Here is a 17,783-nt window from a genome sequence, read left to right as displayed (position 1 = left end):
CTGTCTTCCCACCCCGCCCCTCCACACCCTCTCCTGCGAACCGTCGGTTCCCACGACTGTCAATCAACCCCATCTTGCCCAGCCTCAGAGGCTGTGTCCGGGCTGGTGGCTCCGGGCAGGGAGGGACGGCCAGAACCCTGCACCGTTTCCAAGGGTTGAGGACCACCTGCCTGAGAGTCCTGGCACGGGACAGACGCGCCACCCCAGGCCACCCCAGGCAGCCGGCCTGGAGCCAGCGAGGGCAGAGGCCACTGTCCTGGTAAGGAGCAGCCAGTCCCTCACGGATTCGCTGGGGCTTCTGCTGCCCAGACTTCAGCTGCTGGGTGGTCACGGTTTGTCTGAAGCCGGGCAAAGTGGCGGCCACTCTCTCCCCGCCAGACAGAGCTGGCCTTCGAGCTTCTGCCCAGCAGGCCGCAGGGCCCTTCAGGCTCTGGAGCAGGGGAATGGCCCCGGAGAGGGGCTCCTGGGGTGGGTGTTCTCTCCTGGGAAAGGACCTTGTGGCCAGGGTGGGTGGCTGGCAGTTGCAGGGCCGTGGGAGGCGTCCTTCCCAGGATGGGGCTGGCTGGGGGCCAGCGGCCAGCCTTCCAGTCAGAGAAAGCCTCAGCCTCGAAAGGGGAAGGAGGCTGGGGGTGGTGAGCAGCCAGAGGCAGGGAGAGGGAGGGGGCAGGAGCCTGCGTCACTGCAGGGAGAGCTCCGCCAGGCAGCAGTCAGGCGAGGCCACGCCTGGGAGGCCACAGGAGCCGGCCACAGGAGCTGTCCAGGGGTGAGTGAGCTCTGGTGAGGGCCAGAGTCAGGGGTCAGGCCTGCCCGCACCTGCCCTCAGTGGGGCCTTCCTGCTACAAGCTGCGGTCTCCGAGGGCGGGGACAGCACACCTCCGATGAATAGAACTCTGTGCCAGAGGCCTGGGCACCAAGGGCAGAGGCCCCAGAGGATGGAGGCTGTCTGTGTCCTGGGACAGAGGCCTGGCCTTCACTGCAGGAGGCTGAGTCCACAGGGCTCCTGGGAAAGGGGGCACCAGGGGAGGGAAGGCCATTGTGTACCCACAACCCCAGGCCCCTGGCTCCCTCAGGACCCCTCAGCTCCCCCTCAGGACCCCCTCAGCTCCCTCTCAGGACCCCCTCAGGACCCCCTAAAGACCCCCTCAGCTCCCCCTCAGCTCCCCTCAGGACCCCTCAGCTCCCCCTCAGGACCCCCTCAGCTCCCTCTCAGGACCCCCTCAGGACCCCCTAAAGACCCCCTCAGCTCCCCCTCAGCTCCCCTCAGGACCCCCTCAGCTCCCCCTCAGGACCCCCTCAGCTCCCTCTCAGATCCCCTCTCAGGACCCCCTAAAGACCCCCTCAGCTCCCCTCAGGACCCCCTCAGCTCCCCCTCAGCTCCCCCTCAGGACCCCCTCAGCTCCCTCTCAGATCCCCTCTCAGGACCCCCTAAAGACCCCCTCAGCTCCCCCTCAGCTCCCCTCAGGACCCCTCAGCTCCCCCTCAGGACCCCCTCAGCTCCCTCTCAGGACCCCCTCAGGACCCCCTAAAGACCCCCTCAGCTCCCTCTCAGGACCCCCTCAGGACCCCCTCAGCTCCCCCCTAACTCCCCCTCAAGACCCCCTCAGGACTCCTCAGCTCCCCCTCAGCTCCTCTTCAGGACCCCCCATCTCCCTCCCAGGACCCCCTCAGGATACCCCCAGGACCCCCTCATCTCCCCCTCAGGACCCCCTCAGCTCCCCCTCAGCTCCCCTCAGGACCCCCTCAGGGTCCCCTCAGCTCCCTTCAGGACCCCCTTGTTTCCCCTCAGCTCCCCTCATGACACCCTCCGTGTCCCCTCAGGATGTCCTCAGCTGCCCCTCTGGGCCCCCTCTGTGTGTCCTCGAACTCCCAGGATCCTTTCAGGATCTTCTCAGGACCCCCTCAAGACCCTGCAGTCCCCACAGTGTCTCTTGCTACCGGTGGTGGCCTGTCCTCCTCTCTGGTGGTGGAAGCCTGCCAGGGGAGGCTCATGGCTGGCCGGGCCTGGGCGCCTGCAGTCAGCTCAGGTGCCCGCAAGACGGCGGGCTGCGGGGCGCACTTGGTCCCACGGCTGGGGCTGGGGCAGAGGGAGCCAGAGCTGCCCAGGGCAGAGCACGTCCCCCCGCCTGGGCCCAGGAGCCCTTCAGAGGACCACGGGGCTCTGCTGGAACAGGGTGGCCCGGGTGGCACGGTGCTCGGGTCGAGGCAGAGGCTGAGCCAGACCTGCAGGCTCAGTGGTTTCTGGGAGTGCCAAGGTGGGAGGGAGGGGGTGGGCCAGGGGTGGGCAGGGGCCTCATGTCCTTCCTTTGCCATTTGCTGTGGCCTGCTGGCATGGCCATCTGGGGCCAGTGCAAATGGAAAACCAGTGCGTGGTGTTGCGACCACACCAGGGTGGGCAGTGGGAGCAGGCAGCCGGCCTGTGGCAGCTGAACTTGCCATCACACAGAGAGAGCATGGCGCCGTCGGCCAAGGGTCTCAAGCCACAGAATGACCTCTGTCCAGGGGCAGATGATAGAGAAATGGCCACTGGCCACTCAGTCCCCTTCTCCCTACCTCCACGCAGAGGAGGCCTTGGCCTTCCTGGCCACGGCCACCCCAACCTCTCCTGCAGCAAGTCCCCTCTGCCAGGGCCTTAGAGGGTGGAACACCTGGGGCCTACAGAGTGCATGAAGGTGGCCCTCATGCAATGGATCCCAGGTCACATGGGAAGCCCTGGGTGTGGCCACCAAGGGACTTGGCACACGGCAAGTCTCAGGGTGAGGTGGCTTCTGGTCCTGCAGTGGCCCGCTGCCTGTCCCCCACCGGGGCCACCTGTCTGCTGTGCATCTGAGGCTTTGTCCTCCAGACCCTCCACACACTCATCCCCTGTTTGCAGAATTTCATTGAATTATGGAGAATTTCAAATCCACCCCAAAGAAGAGAGCAGGGGAGAGGCCACTGGGTGGCCACAGGGCCCTGCTCAGCCCAGCACGTGCAGGAGGTGCCATCTTTCTGGGCCTCAGGGGGCCTTCCCCAGGTGGCTCCTTGGCATTCAGGCGAGGCCCACCAGGCAGGTCAGAGGCTGGAGGACAGAGTGGGCTGGTTGACAACCAGCCAGGAGAGGGGCTCAGCCTGGGGAACACCCAGCGGGCCCAGCTGGCCCCAAGGGATGATGTGGGGGATGGACAGCAGAGGTCAGGAGGCGTCACCAAGAGCAGGGCACCTCTAAGGGCTTGGGTCCAGGGTGGGAGGGAGGGAGGGGGCCAGGGGTGGGCAGGGGCCTCTTTGCCCTCCTGCAGGAGAGAAGGGGTAGGGTCTGAGTGCTGGGGCACCCTGACCAGCAGAAGTGGGAGTTGGGGTGCTGAGGTGGGTGCAGGAGCCTCCCCCGTGCCCCTGGCTCTCCTGGGAGGGGCCGTGTCCTGCAGGAGCCAAGGGAGGAGTGGAGGGGAGGAGAGAAGCTGGGCCAGAGGGTGTGGACAGGGCGCCCAGCCCCGACCCCCGGGCTGCTGTCCCACCCCGCAGCACAGTGACATCATGGGCAGGGAGAGGGCCCCAGGGCTGGGGTGTTTCCCAGACCGAGTTCTGCGAAGAGGGGAACAGAAAGCGCTGACACAGACCTGGAGCCGGCCCACAGCCCCTCTCCCTCCGGCTCTCCTGGAGGCCACGGTGCTGAGCCCAGTCTCCCGGGCAGGGCCACTCCAAGGTGGTTCAGGGCAGCACTCAGGGCTCCCAAGCCAACAGCCGTCGAGGTGAAATAACGCTGATCCTGCTGGATCCTGACCGGCTCCAAAACCACGGGACAAGATGGAAACGGGGGAGGAATTCAGTGGCCGCTTGGCCCAAACTATGAAGGCAACGGATCTGGATGGAAAGCCGGACGGGTCAGCTCCAGGGTGCAGGCTTAGGTGGCCCCGGGGCTTTGGGAAGGCAGTTCCTGTTTTCACTCACCTCGAGCCGTGCTCTAGGGGCAGCCGTGGGAGGAGACAGGTTGAGCAGGGAAGGAAGAGAGATTCCACAGGGGCCATTACGAAACCAGGGAGGACCACACAGCGCCAGCGCTTCAGAGAGGCAGGGGCAGTGCGACCACCGCCCCTTTGCACCACCCTGGCTGGGGCTCTGGAGGTGGTCACAGGTGCCCACCCTCGGGGCAGGCCCAGGCCGACTACAGTCCTCTGCTGGGTCCTCACTCTTTGCAGATCTGGCTCCCAGTGCCCTGTTTCCTAGAGGGACCCAGGTGTCCAGGGGCTGAGGCAGCTCAGGAGGGCACCATCCTGCAGCTTCCTACGGGGCACTCTCAGTTTCCAGGGCGGGGGTCTGGATGGCATCTGACTGCCCGGCACCCTTGTGCTCAGAGAGTGGACCAGGGCAGGGGCAGGGAGGTGTTCTTTTGACACAGCCACACAGGTGCAAATGGGGGGCCAGGCTCAGAGTGAGGGTGCTGCCTAGGAGTGGGGGCTGCAGAGCCGTGGAGCTGGGCAGTGCCCCTGGACTCGCATGGAGTCCTCCACAGAGGCCTGGTGGGACTGGCCTGAGGCTGCCCAGCAGGGGAGATCGTGGGCCTGTCCTGACCTGGAACAGGAAACTTCCCAGCAGGAGTCAGCCCTTTGGGACCCCCCAGGAATCAGGGGCTTTTGAGTGAAGGGCCCAGGCAAGTCCACCCTCCACAGGTGGCCCAGGCAGCAGCGCTAGGTGGCCGGCACAGGAAAGGGCCCACTGGAAGCCCCGACTGCTCTGCAGGGACTGGCCTGGGTAGAAGTGGAGACAGGTGGGGGCCTGGGAGGCAGGAAGGGGGCAGGCGGGGATGGTGGCCAGGAACCCCAGCCTGTGTCTGTCTCCCAATGTTCAGGGCCTCCCAGGGCCACCTGCTCTCCAGGGCCCTGCTGGGGAGGAGTGCAGGGTGGGCTTCACCCAGCAGAGGGTTGTCCTGGGAGGGGGGGGGCAGTGCCCAGCAGACACACAGCAACATGGCTTCTTGACCTGCAGAGGTGGAGAATCCCTTGTCCTGTGGTTCCAGGCTAGGTGGCACGGTGGGGACTGGACCCTGCTGGCAGCACCTTCTGCTGACCCAGAGGGCACATCCTGTGCCAGAGTTTGGGATGGGCAAAGTCAGGGTGGGACAAACCAAGCAAGATTCAGGCAAGAGCAGGGACCCCCCCCCCCCCCGCTGAGCCTCAAGGCCAAGGTAGGCTCCCCATGCACAAAGGGGACCAGGAAGGGGCCCCAGTGACTACTGGGGACCTGGGTCTGTAGGGACAGTGGAGAAGAGGTCCACGTCCAGGCCAGTGACTTCCTTGGGTGCCTCTGGGCGAGGAGCCTGCTGGGCCAGGAGGCTGGAGCACTGCTCTGGACCTGCAGGCCCTTCTCTGGCTTCTGCTGGTGGCTGTAGAGTGGGGGCGGCAGCAGGGTGTGGGGACCAGTTGTCCAAGCCCTTGCTGGTCTTGGAGGAGCTGTGGTCAGAGGCCTGGGGCCAAGTGGGGCCAAGGTCCCTGCTCCGAGGTGCGTGGGGCTGGGGAGGTGGTCTGCAGGGAGGGTGGCTCCCCCTGCCCAGCTCCAAGTGCAGAGAGCTGCAGGAGAGAAGGCCCACCAGGGCCTGCAGGGCCAGGGGGTCGGCACGGGCCCCCCAGGCTGTGGGCTGGGCTGCACAGGGGCAGCAGCAGCCGACCTGGGTCTCCCTGTGGGACTGGGCCCGCCTATCCCATCTCCACCCGAGCCTAGGGCTGCCCCCCATGGTGTGAGCCTGGACCGGCGTCCCCCACTGCCCCTGCCAGGAAACAGGACGTGGGCAGCCCTCCTCTGAGCTCAGGCGCTGAGGTGGCACAGGCAGGAGTGACATGAGCTGGGGACGAGGGAGCCTCCGAGGGTGGGGGCTGCTGCTCGTTCTGCTCTTTCAGAGTTGTTTCCAGAACAGTCTCGGGCATGGGTGGCCAAAGTCCCACTTTCCTCCCGCACAGTTGTCCTCTGCCCACCGTGCTGCCACCTCGGGCTGGGGCTGGCAGAGACAGTGAGAGCCCCGCCACTCCTGCTCTGTGCTCTGCAGTGTCCAGGACACCCAGCCCAGGACTGGCCACGCAGCCCAGTCCCCCACTCTGCTTCTCAGGCGGCCCCTGTGCGGGCTTCTGCAGTGCGGGATCAGAGGGCCGAGCTGGGTGCCACCACTGGCGGCAGGCGGTACTGACATGGCTGGAGGCCTTCGGTGGGACAGGCTGTGTCAGGGTCTCAGCCTGCTGTGGCTGTGATGGGGCCTGGGGTCCTCAAGGAAGGGCTTTTGGAGGAGCTCGCTGGAGATGCTTGCATCTGGGCGGGTGGGCTGTCCTCTGACGGAGTGGGGTGCCCATGTGGCGAGCAAGTACAGAATGACTCAGGGGTCTCTTAGGGCCTTGGCCTCTACCTTATTGGAGACTCTGAGAACTGTGGTGAGGGTAGTAACTGGCATTTAAAGGCGGCACAGAGAAGCACCTGAGCCCTGAACCCTCCAGCTGAGCCGCAGGCTTTGGGAGGCTCCTTCTCTACCCTGAGCCGTTTCTGTGTCGGGTCAGCTCTGCAGCACCTACAAGGCCTGAGGCCTCCATGGTGCCCTGCCCAGGCAACAGGGGCCTAGGAGGGGGCCGTGGTTCCCCCCAGAGAGGAGGAGGGCCGGGAGGGGGCTGTAGGTCCCCCCAGACAGGAGGAGGGCCGGGAGGGGGCTATAGGTCCCCCCAGACAGGAGGAGGGCTGGGAGGGGGCTGTGGGTCCCCCCCAGAGAGGAGGAGGGCCGGGAGGGGGCTATAGGTCCCCCCCAGACAGGAGGAGGGCTGGGAGGGGGCCGTGGGTCCCCCCCAGAGAGGAGGAGGGCCGGGAGGGGGCTGTAGGTCCCCCCAGAGAGGAGGAGGGCCGGGAGGGGGCCGTGAGCTCTCCTGCAGACAGGAGGAGGGCCGGGAGGGAGCCGTGGGTCCCTCCAGACAGGAGGAGGGCCGGGAGGGGGCTGTGGTTCCCCCCCAGACAGGAGGAGGGCTGGGAGGGGGCCGTGGGTCTTCCTCCAGACAGGAGGAGGGTCAGGATGGGGGTGTGGGTCACCCCCAGACAGGAGGAGGGCCGGGAGGGGGCTGTGGGTCCCCCCAAGACAGAAGGAGGGTCAGGATGGGGCTGTGGGTCCCCCCCAGACAGCGGGAGGGCTGGGAGGGGGTCATGGCATGGTAGGCCTCCCTCTGCGACCACTACCTCCTCCCCTGATGGTCATAGCTGAATCAAGGGGGAGAGGGCCTGGTCCTGCCCACACCAGCCCCACCCTGGGCAGGAAGTCTCAGCGCTGCAGTCACCATTCCCAGCCTGTGGCAGCTTCTCCGAGAGCCTGCTGTGTGCAGGCAGACGGGGGGGCCCCGAGGGTGGAGACCTGCTCCCCTGAGCCGCTGGGCCCTGCACACAGCTCTGTGCTGGGCTAGGGCAGGCACGTGCTGGCTGCGGGCCCCCAGGACTTCACCCCCCGGACTGTTGGGAAGGCACCAAAGGTGTGCCATCCTTTGGGTGGAAGCCAGAGTCCTGTGAGTGGGTGCTCCGCCCAGGCCTCCTGTGCCTGGGGACTTGGCAAAACTGGGGCTGCCGTCCCCAGTGATCCAGGGGAGCATCATTGCCAATGGGAAATCTAAAGACTGTGCTCAGATTTTTTTAGAAAAGCTTCCCAACAAAATACTGGACTGTCTGAGGCTGACCTGAAAATGAAAGCCCGGGGTGGACATGAGGACATCAGAGAGGAGCCAGGCCGGGACCCACACCTTCACCCTCCACGGCAGGCTCTGCCACAGCCAGCTTCTACCTCTGCCAAGGCAGCAAGCTGGGCAGCAGCGTGGGCCTGGACCTGGCGTCCTCCCCACACAGGCCTGGGCCCACCTCATGGCTGCGATGTTATGGGACTCTGAATGGGTTCTCAGGACTCTGGGATTCTGGGGACAGTGAAGAGGACATCTGGGTGGCCTGTGTCTCGTAGAGAAAGGTGGCCAGGAAGGGGCGTCCCAGTGGTTGGGGCCAGGAGGTCCTGGGCAACCCGGGAGCTGGCCTGGCTCAGCGTCCCTCTGCGGGCCTCAGTATTGGGATGGCAGGAGGGAGGAGGGAAGAGAGTCCTGGGGGGCCCAGCAGCCACCTGGGGGCAGGGCGCAGACTTCACCTGCTGGCGGATGCGCCATCACACTTCAGTAGCCGTGGGATCCGCCGAGGGAGCAGGAGGAAGCTTCCTGGCTGTGGTGGGATCTGTGCCTGCTTCCCTAATGCACTGTGGGCTGGGAGGGTCCCTGGGGGCCCCAGGCAGCTCCAGGGAGCCAACCAGCCTGCAATCACGGGGTTGGTTGGCTGCTCCTCCCTCTCCTGCGTGGAGAGGGCTCCTAATTCCCCCTGTAGCAGACAGGCCAGCCTGGGTCTGGCTGTCCTCAGGAGACTGGGTGCCAGAGGCGGCCCCTGCCCCACCCAGGTCCTTCCTGGTACCCGGCGAGGAGGCAGAGGTGAGGTGTGTGGCCTGTGGGTTTGGGCTCTGGGGGATGGCCATTCCTTCTGGCTGACCACAGCAGTGCTGTGCACCAAGGTCAGCGTCTCTCACAGTGGGGCAGCTGAGACTAGCCAGCTGGGGAGGGTGAGGCCGAGGACCCGAGTCCGACCACTGTGCTGACTACCACTCCTGGGCAGGAGACTCCTGCCCAGTCCATGTGCACTGAGCCTGGGGGCTGGGCTGGGCCCTCCTGGGCTGCCCTGTAGAGCATGGGCCAGGGAGCGAGGGACCACAGTGGACGGTGCAGTGGAGGGCTCCACCCCTGAGCAGCAAGGTCGGGAGGGACAGGGCTGCCCTCAGAGTTCAAGGAGTGGACACCCTGACCGCAGATGTGGGTTGGGCTGGAGCCTCAAGGGGATCCAGGAAGGACCTCTGGACCTCGGGCCTGGGGGTCAGTACTCATAGGGAGGTGGAGCATTCTGGGGGGCCATTGCTGGGGGCGGACAGGTCCAGGGAGGGGCAGTGTGGTGCCAGGAGTGGCAGCAATGCTGCCTTGGCCCTGTTCTGGGGCCCTGACTTGGGACCTTAGGCCAGCAGGTGGGGCCACTGTGTCTGCTTGTGGGACCTTGGCACTGGTGGGCCTGGGCTTCCTGTCCAGCACCTGAAGTCCTAGAGGGCTTGGGTTCTGGAGGGTGGGGCCTAGGTGCTGGGCTGTGGACTCCAGCTCCCCCCGCCTCCCTGTGCCCAGCCCCAGGCTGGTCCCAGGAGGGAAGGGCTCTGGAGGTGGGAAGGGGAATCTGTCCGTCTCTGCCACCTTGGGCCTGTACAGCGGGCAGGGCTTAGTCCTTGAGGTGACTTTGGGTGTGTGGGCATGGGTCAGGACTCGCCTTCACCTGAATCCCTGCCCAAGGGGCAGCAGGCCAGGGGGTAGGGCAGGGCCTCACTCCCTGGGGTCCTTCCTTCGGCCCACGCTGACCTCCTGTCCCTCCTGCAGCCCCAGGACCATGAACAGCACTTGCAGCACTGTCTCCTGGCCCCCTGGGCTCAAGCACGTCTTTGTCACCTACTCGGGCACGCTGATGGTGCTGGGCCTGCTGCTCAACGGCCTGGCGCTCTGGGTGTTCTGCCGCCGCATGCGGCAGTGGACGGAGACCCGCGTCTACATGACCAACCTGGCCGTGGCCGACCTCTGCCTGCTCTGCTCCCTGCCCTTCGTGCTCTTCTCCCTGCAGCACACCTCCGACACCCCGCTGTGCCAGCTCTCGCAGGGAATCTACCTGGCCAACAGGTACATGAGCATCAGCCTGGTCACGGCCATCTCCGTGGACCGTTACGTGGCCGTGCGGCACCCGCTGCGTGCCCGAGGGCTGCGCTCCCCGCGGCAGGCTGCGGTGGTGTGTGCGGCGCTCTGGGTCCTGGTCCTAGGCTCCCTGGTGATCCGCTGGCGCCTGGGGCTGCAGGAGGGCGGCTTCTGCTTCCGGAACTACGCCCGGCACGACTTCAGCAGCACCACCTTCTCACTACTGGGCTTCTACCTGCCACTGGCTGTGCTGGTGTTCTGCTCCCTGCAGGTGGTGACTGCGCTGGCCCGGAGGCCAGCCTCCGAAGCCGGCCAGGTGGAGGCCACCCACAGGGCTGCCCGCATGGTCTGGGCCAACCTGGTGGTGTTTGTAGTCTGCTTCCTGCCGCTGCACGTGGTGTTGACGGTGCAGGTGGCCAGGGGCCTGTCCTCCTGTGCAGAGCGCAAGGCCTTCAGCCGGGCCCTCTCCATCACCAGCAGGCTCTCGGACGCTAACTGCTGCCTGGACGCCGTCTGCTACTATTACATGGCCAAGGAGTTCCAGGAGGCCTCCGCGCTGCCCACGCCCGCCGGCACCAAGGCCCACAAGAGCCAGGACTCTCTGAGCCTCACCCTCACTTAGGGGGCACTCACTGTGGGCCAGGTCTCAGGGCTCTGGGAGGGGCAGCTTGCCAGGGCACCTGGGGCCAGCGTGGAGCCCCGAGACAGACCCTGGCCTCACCCTGGTCTGTGGGCCCTCTAGGAGGCCAGTGGAAGGGCTGGACCCAGGTTTGCCGAGCCTCGGTGGCTTCGCTGCTATCCTGGGAAGGGACAGGGACAGCAGCCAGAGGATGACTCTTGAGGGGGTCAACCCCAAGGACCCTGGGACAGGGACACACAGCTGTCACCCTAGAGCTGACTCCCTTGGGGCACCGGGTGGGGCCTTGACAGCCTGCCTTCTTCTGTGGACCCCCTGGGCGGGAACAAAGCTGTCCGCTGCGGCAGGCTGGCAGGGCCCTCTGTCACTTCCACCCAGTCCTCGCCCTGGGTGGGGCTGCAGTGGCCTGGGTGTCTCCCTCCTTCCCACTCTTCCTCCCAGGCCCCTGCCCCTCTGCTGAGCCTGGTCTTTCTGGCTTGGCGGCCCTGGGGGCTCTTAGGACATGCTGAAGTCCTCCTGAGGCGCCAGGCCCTGGCTCCGCCCCCCACTCCCCTGCAAATGCCACCCAGCGCTTGCTGCCTGATGGACACCCACCCCTCCCTCCCACTGCCCCCTGCAGCCTCTGAGGGGACCTCAGGCAGCCTTGGCTCCAGGCCCGTGGGGTGCGGCCTGCAGCGAGGTCTTGAGGCCCTTTATGGAGGTGGGGCTCAGCCACTCCCACCAGAGCATCCACCAGCACCCGGAGCTGCTGCCCAGGCCCAGGGCACCCATCCCCAGGCGCCCTAGCTTCTTACCACCTGCCAGTCTGCCTCGGACACTCCCCGAGCCCCATGCCTGCACTGGGCATGGCCGGGTCACACTGTCCTGGGCAGTGTCAGGTGAGCAGGGCAGGGACAGTGCTGGGCAGCTGGCAAGGCCCTGTCCTGCACTGTCCCCCCTTCCCGTCTGCCGTTTCCTGCTGCAGGTAGCCCTGCCTGTGCCCGGAACAGCACCGCCAGCTTCCCTGGGATGGGGCCCACCACGTCCATTCCACGGCCTCACCCTGCCTTGGGCTGAGCTCCCCATACCCCTTGGTCCCTCCAGAATCCTTCCCAGCCCTCACAGAAACCCCACCCTCTGGACATGTATCCCCGCCCACCGGGTGGGCAGTTTCCCTGACCCTGACCCCCAGACTTACACTTCCAAGAGGCAGGAGGTCCACTGAGGGTCTTGCCCTAGGCTGGGAGTCTGCAGCCTGGCCAGTGGGGCCGAGGGGTCTGCAGGCCCCCTCTTCTGCCTCTCGCTGGGACTGGGGGTCCAGGGGGACAGGCGGACCAGGCTGCAGGCTCAGCTCAGGGAACCAAGGGTGGCAAAGAGCTGCAGGTGAGGGGCCAGGTGGCAGGAGCTTCCAAGAGCCCAGTCCTGAGAGATGCCTGCAGGGCCACCATGCACAGGCCTGGGCTGTCCCCCCAGTCACCAGCTGTGCCCATGGGCTCTGCCCACCAGAGCAGAGGGAAGGAGAGCACCCGAGAGGGAGAGTGTGGGCCTCTGTTGTGGCCAGGCTCCCTGCCTGGGTCCCGTCTTGCTGGACACATGGCCCTCCTTGGCTTCCTTGCCCACACAGGGAGATTGGGGGATGGGGGTCTCCAGCTGCTGCACCCCTCAACCCAGCCTTGGCTTGGGGATGTAGAGCCAAAGCTGCCCGTGTGGATGCCATCTCACCCTGGAGCAACCCCTCTGACCTTGGGCAGCAGGGTGACCCCAGGGCCCTGACCACTGGGTGAGCCAGCTCCTGGCGTGGGCAGAAGGCAGTTAGCTGGCTGCCCTCGCCTCTTGCCCCCAAGGCCTGCCTGTGCCTGGTATCAGCCTGACCTTGGCCTCGCCTCTTGCCCCCAAGGCCTGCCTGTGCCTGGTATCAGCCTGACCTGTGCTCAGACCCCTGTCCTTCCAGCCTGCGTGGGAGCAGGCCTCCGGGTGACTCCCAGGCCTGAAGGGAGTCTCTCTCCAGGAGGCCCCCAAGTCACCTGCCAGCAGGCGAGGCCTCGTCTCTGTGGCCACAGGGCAGCAAGCCCAGGTCCCCGTCTTCATGACCTCAGTCCTGGTGTGGGACTCGTGCAGCCCGACCCAGGCTCAGCCTTTCCCTGCCAGGGTGCCTGGCGGAGGCTCTGCCTCGCGGTTGGAGGGAGATTTCCAGAGGCTCCAGGTCCCGGGAGTCGCCTGCTGAGGATCGGCTCTGGGACCTGGAACTGAGAACACAGGGCCGTAGGGCTGACCGCACCCTGGGCACCCAGTGGCGATCCTTCCAGTAGCCTGTCCCCTGGGGGGTGCCGCCAGCCACAGTCCTCCTGAGGGCACTTGCCCCCGGCCGTGTCTGCGGTACCACCTGCTAGACCCAGGGTGCCGCTGAGGAGGACGCGGGGCACACCATCTGCTGAGAGGACCAGAGGAGTGCGTGTGGAGGACAGGGTCTGAGCATGTGTGGGGCGGGGAGAGGACAGGCATCCTGCAGGGGCCGAAGGAGCCTGGGCCAGTGCCCGCAGTGGACGGCAAGGAGTGGTCCTGCCCATGGGCCAGGAGGGATCTCTGTGGGGCAGCCTGCTCTAGCTTGCCGTCTTGGTCATGGGCATTTTGTAAAACTGTTGATGGCTACTGGGACCCAAGCCTAGGAGGCGGAGCTGGGCCTCTGCAGGCCCCCCCACCCCCGTGTTCCCCTGCCCCTCTGCTGGGCCGTTGGGAGCAGCCAGGGAGCAGCCAGCTGTGCGGTGGGCCTTCACGGTGGGAACGCTGCTTTCCCAGAGGCCATCTGCAGATGGTCGCCCGTGGCTGGACCGGAGTTAGCTTTGCTGTCCCCATGGAGGGTGAGCGTGGAACCCTAAGTGGACGGCCGCGGGCAGCAGGTTAGCAGAGCAAGCCGACTGAGTCCCCAGAGCAGGCACAGCAGGGCTGCGTCAGCCACCAGGAAACCTTTCCTGTGAAGGCTGCAGAGCAGACTCGAGCTCTCCTTCAGAACTGGGCCTGCTGCCCTGGGAGCCAAAGCAGCCGGGGGTTCAGGAGCCGGAGGCGCCGCCCGGTGCACCCAGCCGCCCTCCCTACAGAAAGAGGCGGCAGTAGGAGGCCCTGAGCTGACCGCCGTCTTTCCTTGGGTCTGGCCACCGACATTCCGCCTCACTCTCTGGCCTAAATGAGACTTTTCACCGCAGCATGAGCTCCCACCCCACCTGACCCCAGCACCGGCCCCGGGGGGCAGCACCAGCTCCTGCCTCAGCCCAGCCACCTGCAGCCAGCTCCCACCAGGTCAGAGGGCACTGAGGTGGCGGCGCAGAGCCCCCAGGACCCCCTCTGGTGAGCGCGGTTTGTTGGCAGAGCCAGAGCGCCTCAGCAGAGCGTCCGGTCACTTAAGCCTAGGGCTGGGCCGGGCTGCAAGGAGAGGCATCGAGGGCCAAGAGCCAGCCACCGACAGGCTGCCCCGGGAGGTGTCTCCAGGAAGTGCTGTGCATCGGGCAAGGGCCCAGGCCTGGGGGGCTGTCCGCAGGGGAGCGGAGAGGGGAGGTGGGCTGTGCCGGTAGTGGGCCTCCAGGACCTCTGAGCTCTGTGTCCTGGGCCCACAGACACCAGTCGCCCCTGGCGAGGGACAACAGGGCCCGTCCTTCAGGGCTGCATCTTGGTGGGTGAAGAGGTAGCAGGACTGCAGGCAGGGAGGTCTCGTGACCTCGAGGACACTTGCCAAGGCAGGCGCCTGCAGGGGCCTAAAGCTCAGTGGCATGGTGGCTGACGAGGACATGGTGGCAGATGTCTCCAGGCCCTGAGAAGCCACTGGACCCGGCTCTGCCTGGCCAGGTGAGCTTCTGGCTGCAGAGGGGTGCGACCTGGAGGTGAGGACGGAAGGGATCAGGTGGCTAGGGTGCTGGTGGAGGTGTGCAGAGGGGGTCCTGCGGGCCCCCGCGCCAGGGAGCCTGTGTTGCTTCCGCAGGGGTCCTGGGGGCTGAGTCCTCCTTGTGTCCATGGCCCCTGGGGCCTGCACTCCCAGGCTCACAAGCATGCAGCTAGAGTGTCAGGCCCTGAGCAGCCCTTGGGGTGGCAACAGACATGATGCGGACTTTGCCAGGGCCCCTCAAACACGGACTGTACCACACTCACCCTCTTTACACTAGATGCCCGACCTGTCCCACCCCACGTGGGGCATCTGACAGAGTCCACTTCAGGTCTCCAGGGAAATGAGGCCAGAACCGGAGCTTCTAGCCAGCCAGGAGGGATGGTGCACACCTGTGATCTCAATGACTCAGAGGCTGAGATAGGGGGGTTGCAAGTTTGAGGCCAGCCTTGGCCACTTTGAGGCCCGAAGCAACTTAGCAAGACCCTGTCTCAAAAAAATAAATAAATAAATAAAAATAAAAATAAAAAGAGCTGCAGATGGAGCTCAGTGGTCCCTAAGTTCAATCCTCAGTAGAACAACAAAAAAGAACGGGAATTCAAAGTCTCAGGCAGGAGAACCCTCCACTGTCCCAGCCTGGCTGCACTGAGATCAGCTCCCTGCCATTTTGGGGGACCCAGAAAGGTCAGCGGTGGCCATCAGACTCGGGCCTCCTGGGTGAAACGTGAGTGCAGGGCAGGGCCTCTGGCCACAGGCTCAGCCAGACCCAGGGTCACCTCTGCTCCAGGAAGAACCCGAGTCCCTCCCGGGGCCGGGACTTTCTGCAGGGCACTCAAGACACAGAGGCTGAGGAGAGGCGGGCCACCCTCAGCCAAGAACACACGGCTCAGCCATCGATGGCTCCAGCAGGACAGTCTCAGTGCCCTCTGCACACAGAAGCTGCCCCGTTACGATGGAGAAGCAATGTGTCACCACGGAGGCCACCATCCTCCCAGGTCACTGGGCCTCCTTGGGAAGGAGCCTGTGCTCCCCCAAGGGTGGCAGGTGACAAGTCCTGACTGTGCTTTGGGGGTCTAAGGACAGGTGGCCATCTACCGCTGAGGCCAGGTCTGACCGCAGTCCTACCTGCTGGCAGTGTAGGGGGTGGACGGCGACCAGGTCACGTGGCAGGCTGGGTTTCCAGGAGCTCCTGTCCCTGGCCACTGCCCCTCACTTCCTGGAAGGACGCAGAGCTCTAAACTCTCGGCCACAGTCAGCGAGGGTAGGGTGGACAGGGAAGGGTGGGAGAGCTTGACCTCTGAGGTCGTTCCCGGGCTGGCCTTGGAGTACCCAGGGGCCTGTGCCACCTACAGAAACCCCATAAAACGTGCTCTGGGAGCCCCAGCTCTGCCCGATATCACTCAGGGTCGGAGGCAGAGGAGAAGGCTTCCAGGAGACGTGGGAGGCCAGGTGCCTCTCTGGGCTCCAGAGGGTTGGGGCTGAGGGCCGGGAGGCAGAGTCCACACGGGCAGGTCTCCAGGGCTGCCAACACACCAGGCCACAAGAGCACCAAACCAAGACGTGCTCTGGCCAACTCCAGCGAGCGGTCCTGCGCCACAGAGGACCGCGAGCCCCCAGTCCACAGCTGCGGACAAGCCCCCAAACTCACTGAGTGCTGCTGCAGGCCTCACTAGCAGACCAGGCCTCAGAACGGCCCCAGGAGGCGGCAGGTGGCGTGGGGTTGGCTGTCCCCACCCCGTACAGCAGGCACGGAGGGGACTGTCCACTGGGCATCTCTCGTCGCCGTCTCTAGGGCAGGCCCAGCTTAGGTGGAGCAGCTGGACCTCCACACAGCAGCGAGACCAGACGGGGAGGCTCGGGGGCGGGTGGCAGCAGGGGAAACAGGGTTTCTGGATCCCTGGGAGACAACCCTGGAGCACGGGGCAGAGAGGTGTGGGTCTGCTCACAGTGTTTGTGAACCACTTACCAGTAAGAGTCACATTTATATGATGCATATTTACAAAACACTAACCTAAAATTATACTTCTGCCAGTCTCCACTTGAGATGTGTGATTACTCAGATCATAACAATAAAACCAAAGAGAAAACATCGATACTCTTTTAGAAGACAAAACAAAGTTCTCGCTGTGTTTCTGTGTTTTTTGGTCCCACTTTCTAGTATAACAAAATATTTTAATTACCCTTCCTCCAAATAGAACACCATGAAAATACTTGTAGGAGTTGGATCTCAGTAACCCACAGCTATAGAACATAGTCCAGGAATTACAATCTCTCTGATTGAATGATCATTGAAGAGAAATAAAGACAAAAGTTATCTGAGCAGAGGGAAGAGTGTCTTGCTGTGGTTCTGGAGTTCAGAAGTGGGCTCAAGGGGAGGTGGTCACTTGGAGGCCACTGTCCCCAGGGTCAGGCTGTGTGGACAGTGCTTGGTTTAGACACGAGTCTTAGCTCCTCAGGGCAGGAGGGTCTCCAGAGGGCAGAAACAGAGGGTCTGAGCTTACAAACCCCAGGAGCAGATGGCCCCACCCAGGGAAAGGATGAGAAGGGATGGGTGCCCCACCCAAGCCTGGGGAGCAGGCAGGTGGCGCAGAGGCTGCCTTGTCCAGGCAGATGCCAGTGGAACTTCTGATGACCACTGGATGGCCACAAGAGCTGGAGTCTGGGGCAGCCTAAAGCACGGTCAGTGTTTCTGACGGCAGAGATGCCTTCCTGGAAGGCCCGGGCTGCCCGTGGAGCGTGAGCCTGGGTGGGGCCTCCGCGCCCTGGAGGGGACCAGTGCCTTCCCTGGCTCTGCTGGGCCCCAGGCCACTGCCTGCTCTGGCCTCTGGCAGGTCTCACCACTGCCCGGCCCTTCGAGGGGCAGGCTGGGGGCACAGGCCTGAAGGGGCGAGGTTCGCAGAGATGAAAGGCCCCGGGCGTGGCTGGACTGGTTCTGGTGGGCAGGCGCAGGCTGCCAGGCCTCCTCCCTCCACATTACATTCGCCAGGCAGGCTGGGAGCTGGCTCCCCACAGGAGGGCCTGAGCAGGCCATGCCCTGGCTCTCCCGCTGCCTTGGTGTCCTGTGGCTGTGGTCAGCCCTCTGGCAGGCTGGTGGAAGAGGGGGAGCTGGCCCCATCTGCTCTCTGCCCGGATGACCATTCCCACTGGCCCTGCACACTGGTTCCTGCTCGGGCAGCCACCCCACAGCCTCAGAATAGCCACCCACTCCTGAGCACCTTCTCCTCCTCCTGTCACACCACAGTGCAGCCCCGATGACCCCCAGCCCCTGGGACTGTGACCTCCAGGCTTCAGGTCCTCTCTGACAAGCCAGCGCCCAGCTGTCTCCGAGGCGTCCCCAACTCCTCAGGTCCCTCCTGTCTGGCCATTTGTCCTCAGGAAGAGGCCCATCTGCACCTCAGGACAGGGTGCCGGGGTGGGGGTCCTGCAGGGCACTGGCCCCTGCCTCGTGAGCCGATTCCCTCCCCACCCACAAGTCCTGGGGCTGCAGGAGGTACTGCCAGTCATTCTGTGGGTGCCCAGTCGCGGCCTTCCTTGGGTGTGTCATTGAACCCGTGGTGCCAGGCAGAAA

At 65.0% G+C, this 17,783-nt stretch overlaps 1 protein-coding gene across 2 annotated transcripts; it reads left to right on the top strand.

Annotated features, from left to right (window-relative positions):
• Window positions 1-202: 202 nt before the first annotated feature.
• On the top strand, window positions 203-16,332 carry Gpr35 (G protein-coupled receptor 35). Of its 2 annotated transcripts, none has more exons than XM_027951751.3 (2): window positions 203-259; window positions 9,423-16,332. In XM_027951751.3, the coding sequence occupies exon 2, from the start codon at window positions 9,433-9,435 to the stop codon at window positions 10,348-10,350; it is 918 nt and encodes a 305-aa protein (XP_027807552.1). In that variant the 5' UTR covers window positions 203-259; window positions 9,423-9,432; the 3' UTR covers window positions 10,351-16,332. The 2 variants fall into 2 exon arrangements, with proteins under 2 accessions (XP_027807552.1, XP_027807550.1); XM_027951749.3 differs by lacking the exon at window positions 203-259 and adding an exon at window positions 702-763.
• Window positions 16,333-17,783: the final 1,451 nt, after the last annotated feature.

This window comes from Marmota flaviventris, chromosome 11, assembly GCF_047511675.1.
Source record: "Marmota flaviventris isolate mMarFla1 chromosome 11, mMarFla1.hap1, whole genome shotgun sequence".
Taxonomy (NCBI): domain Eukaryota; kingdom Metazoa; phylum Chordata; class Mammalia; order Rodentia; family Sciuridae; genus Marmota; species Marmota flaviventris.
The sequence above is the reverse complement of the archived record's forward strand: the minus strand, read 5'-3'. Positions and strand labels throughout refer to the sequence as shown.

What these genes read in the sequence shown, in the direction of transcription:
- Gpr35 (XM_027951751.3), top strand. Translation starts at nt 9,433, where the DNA reads ATGAACAGCACTTGCAGCACTGTCTCCTGGCCCCCTGGGCTCAAGCAC.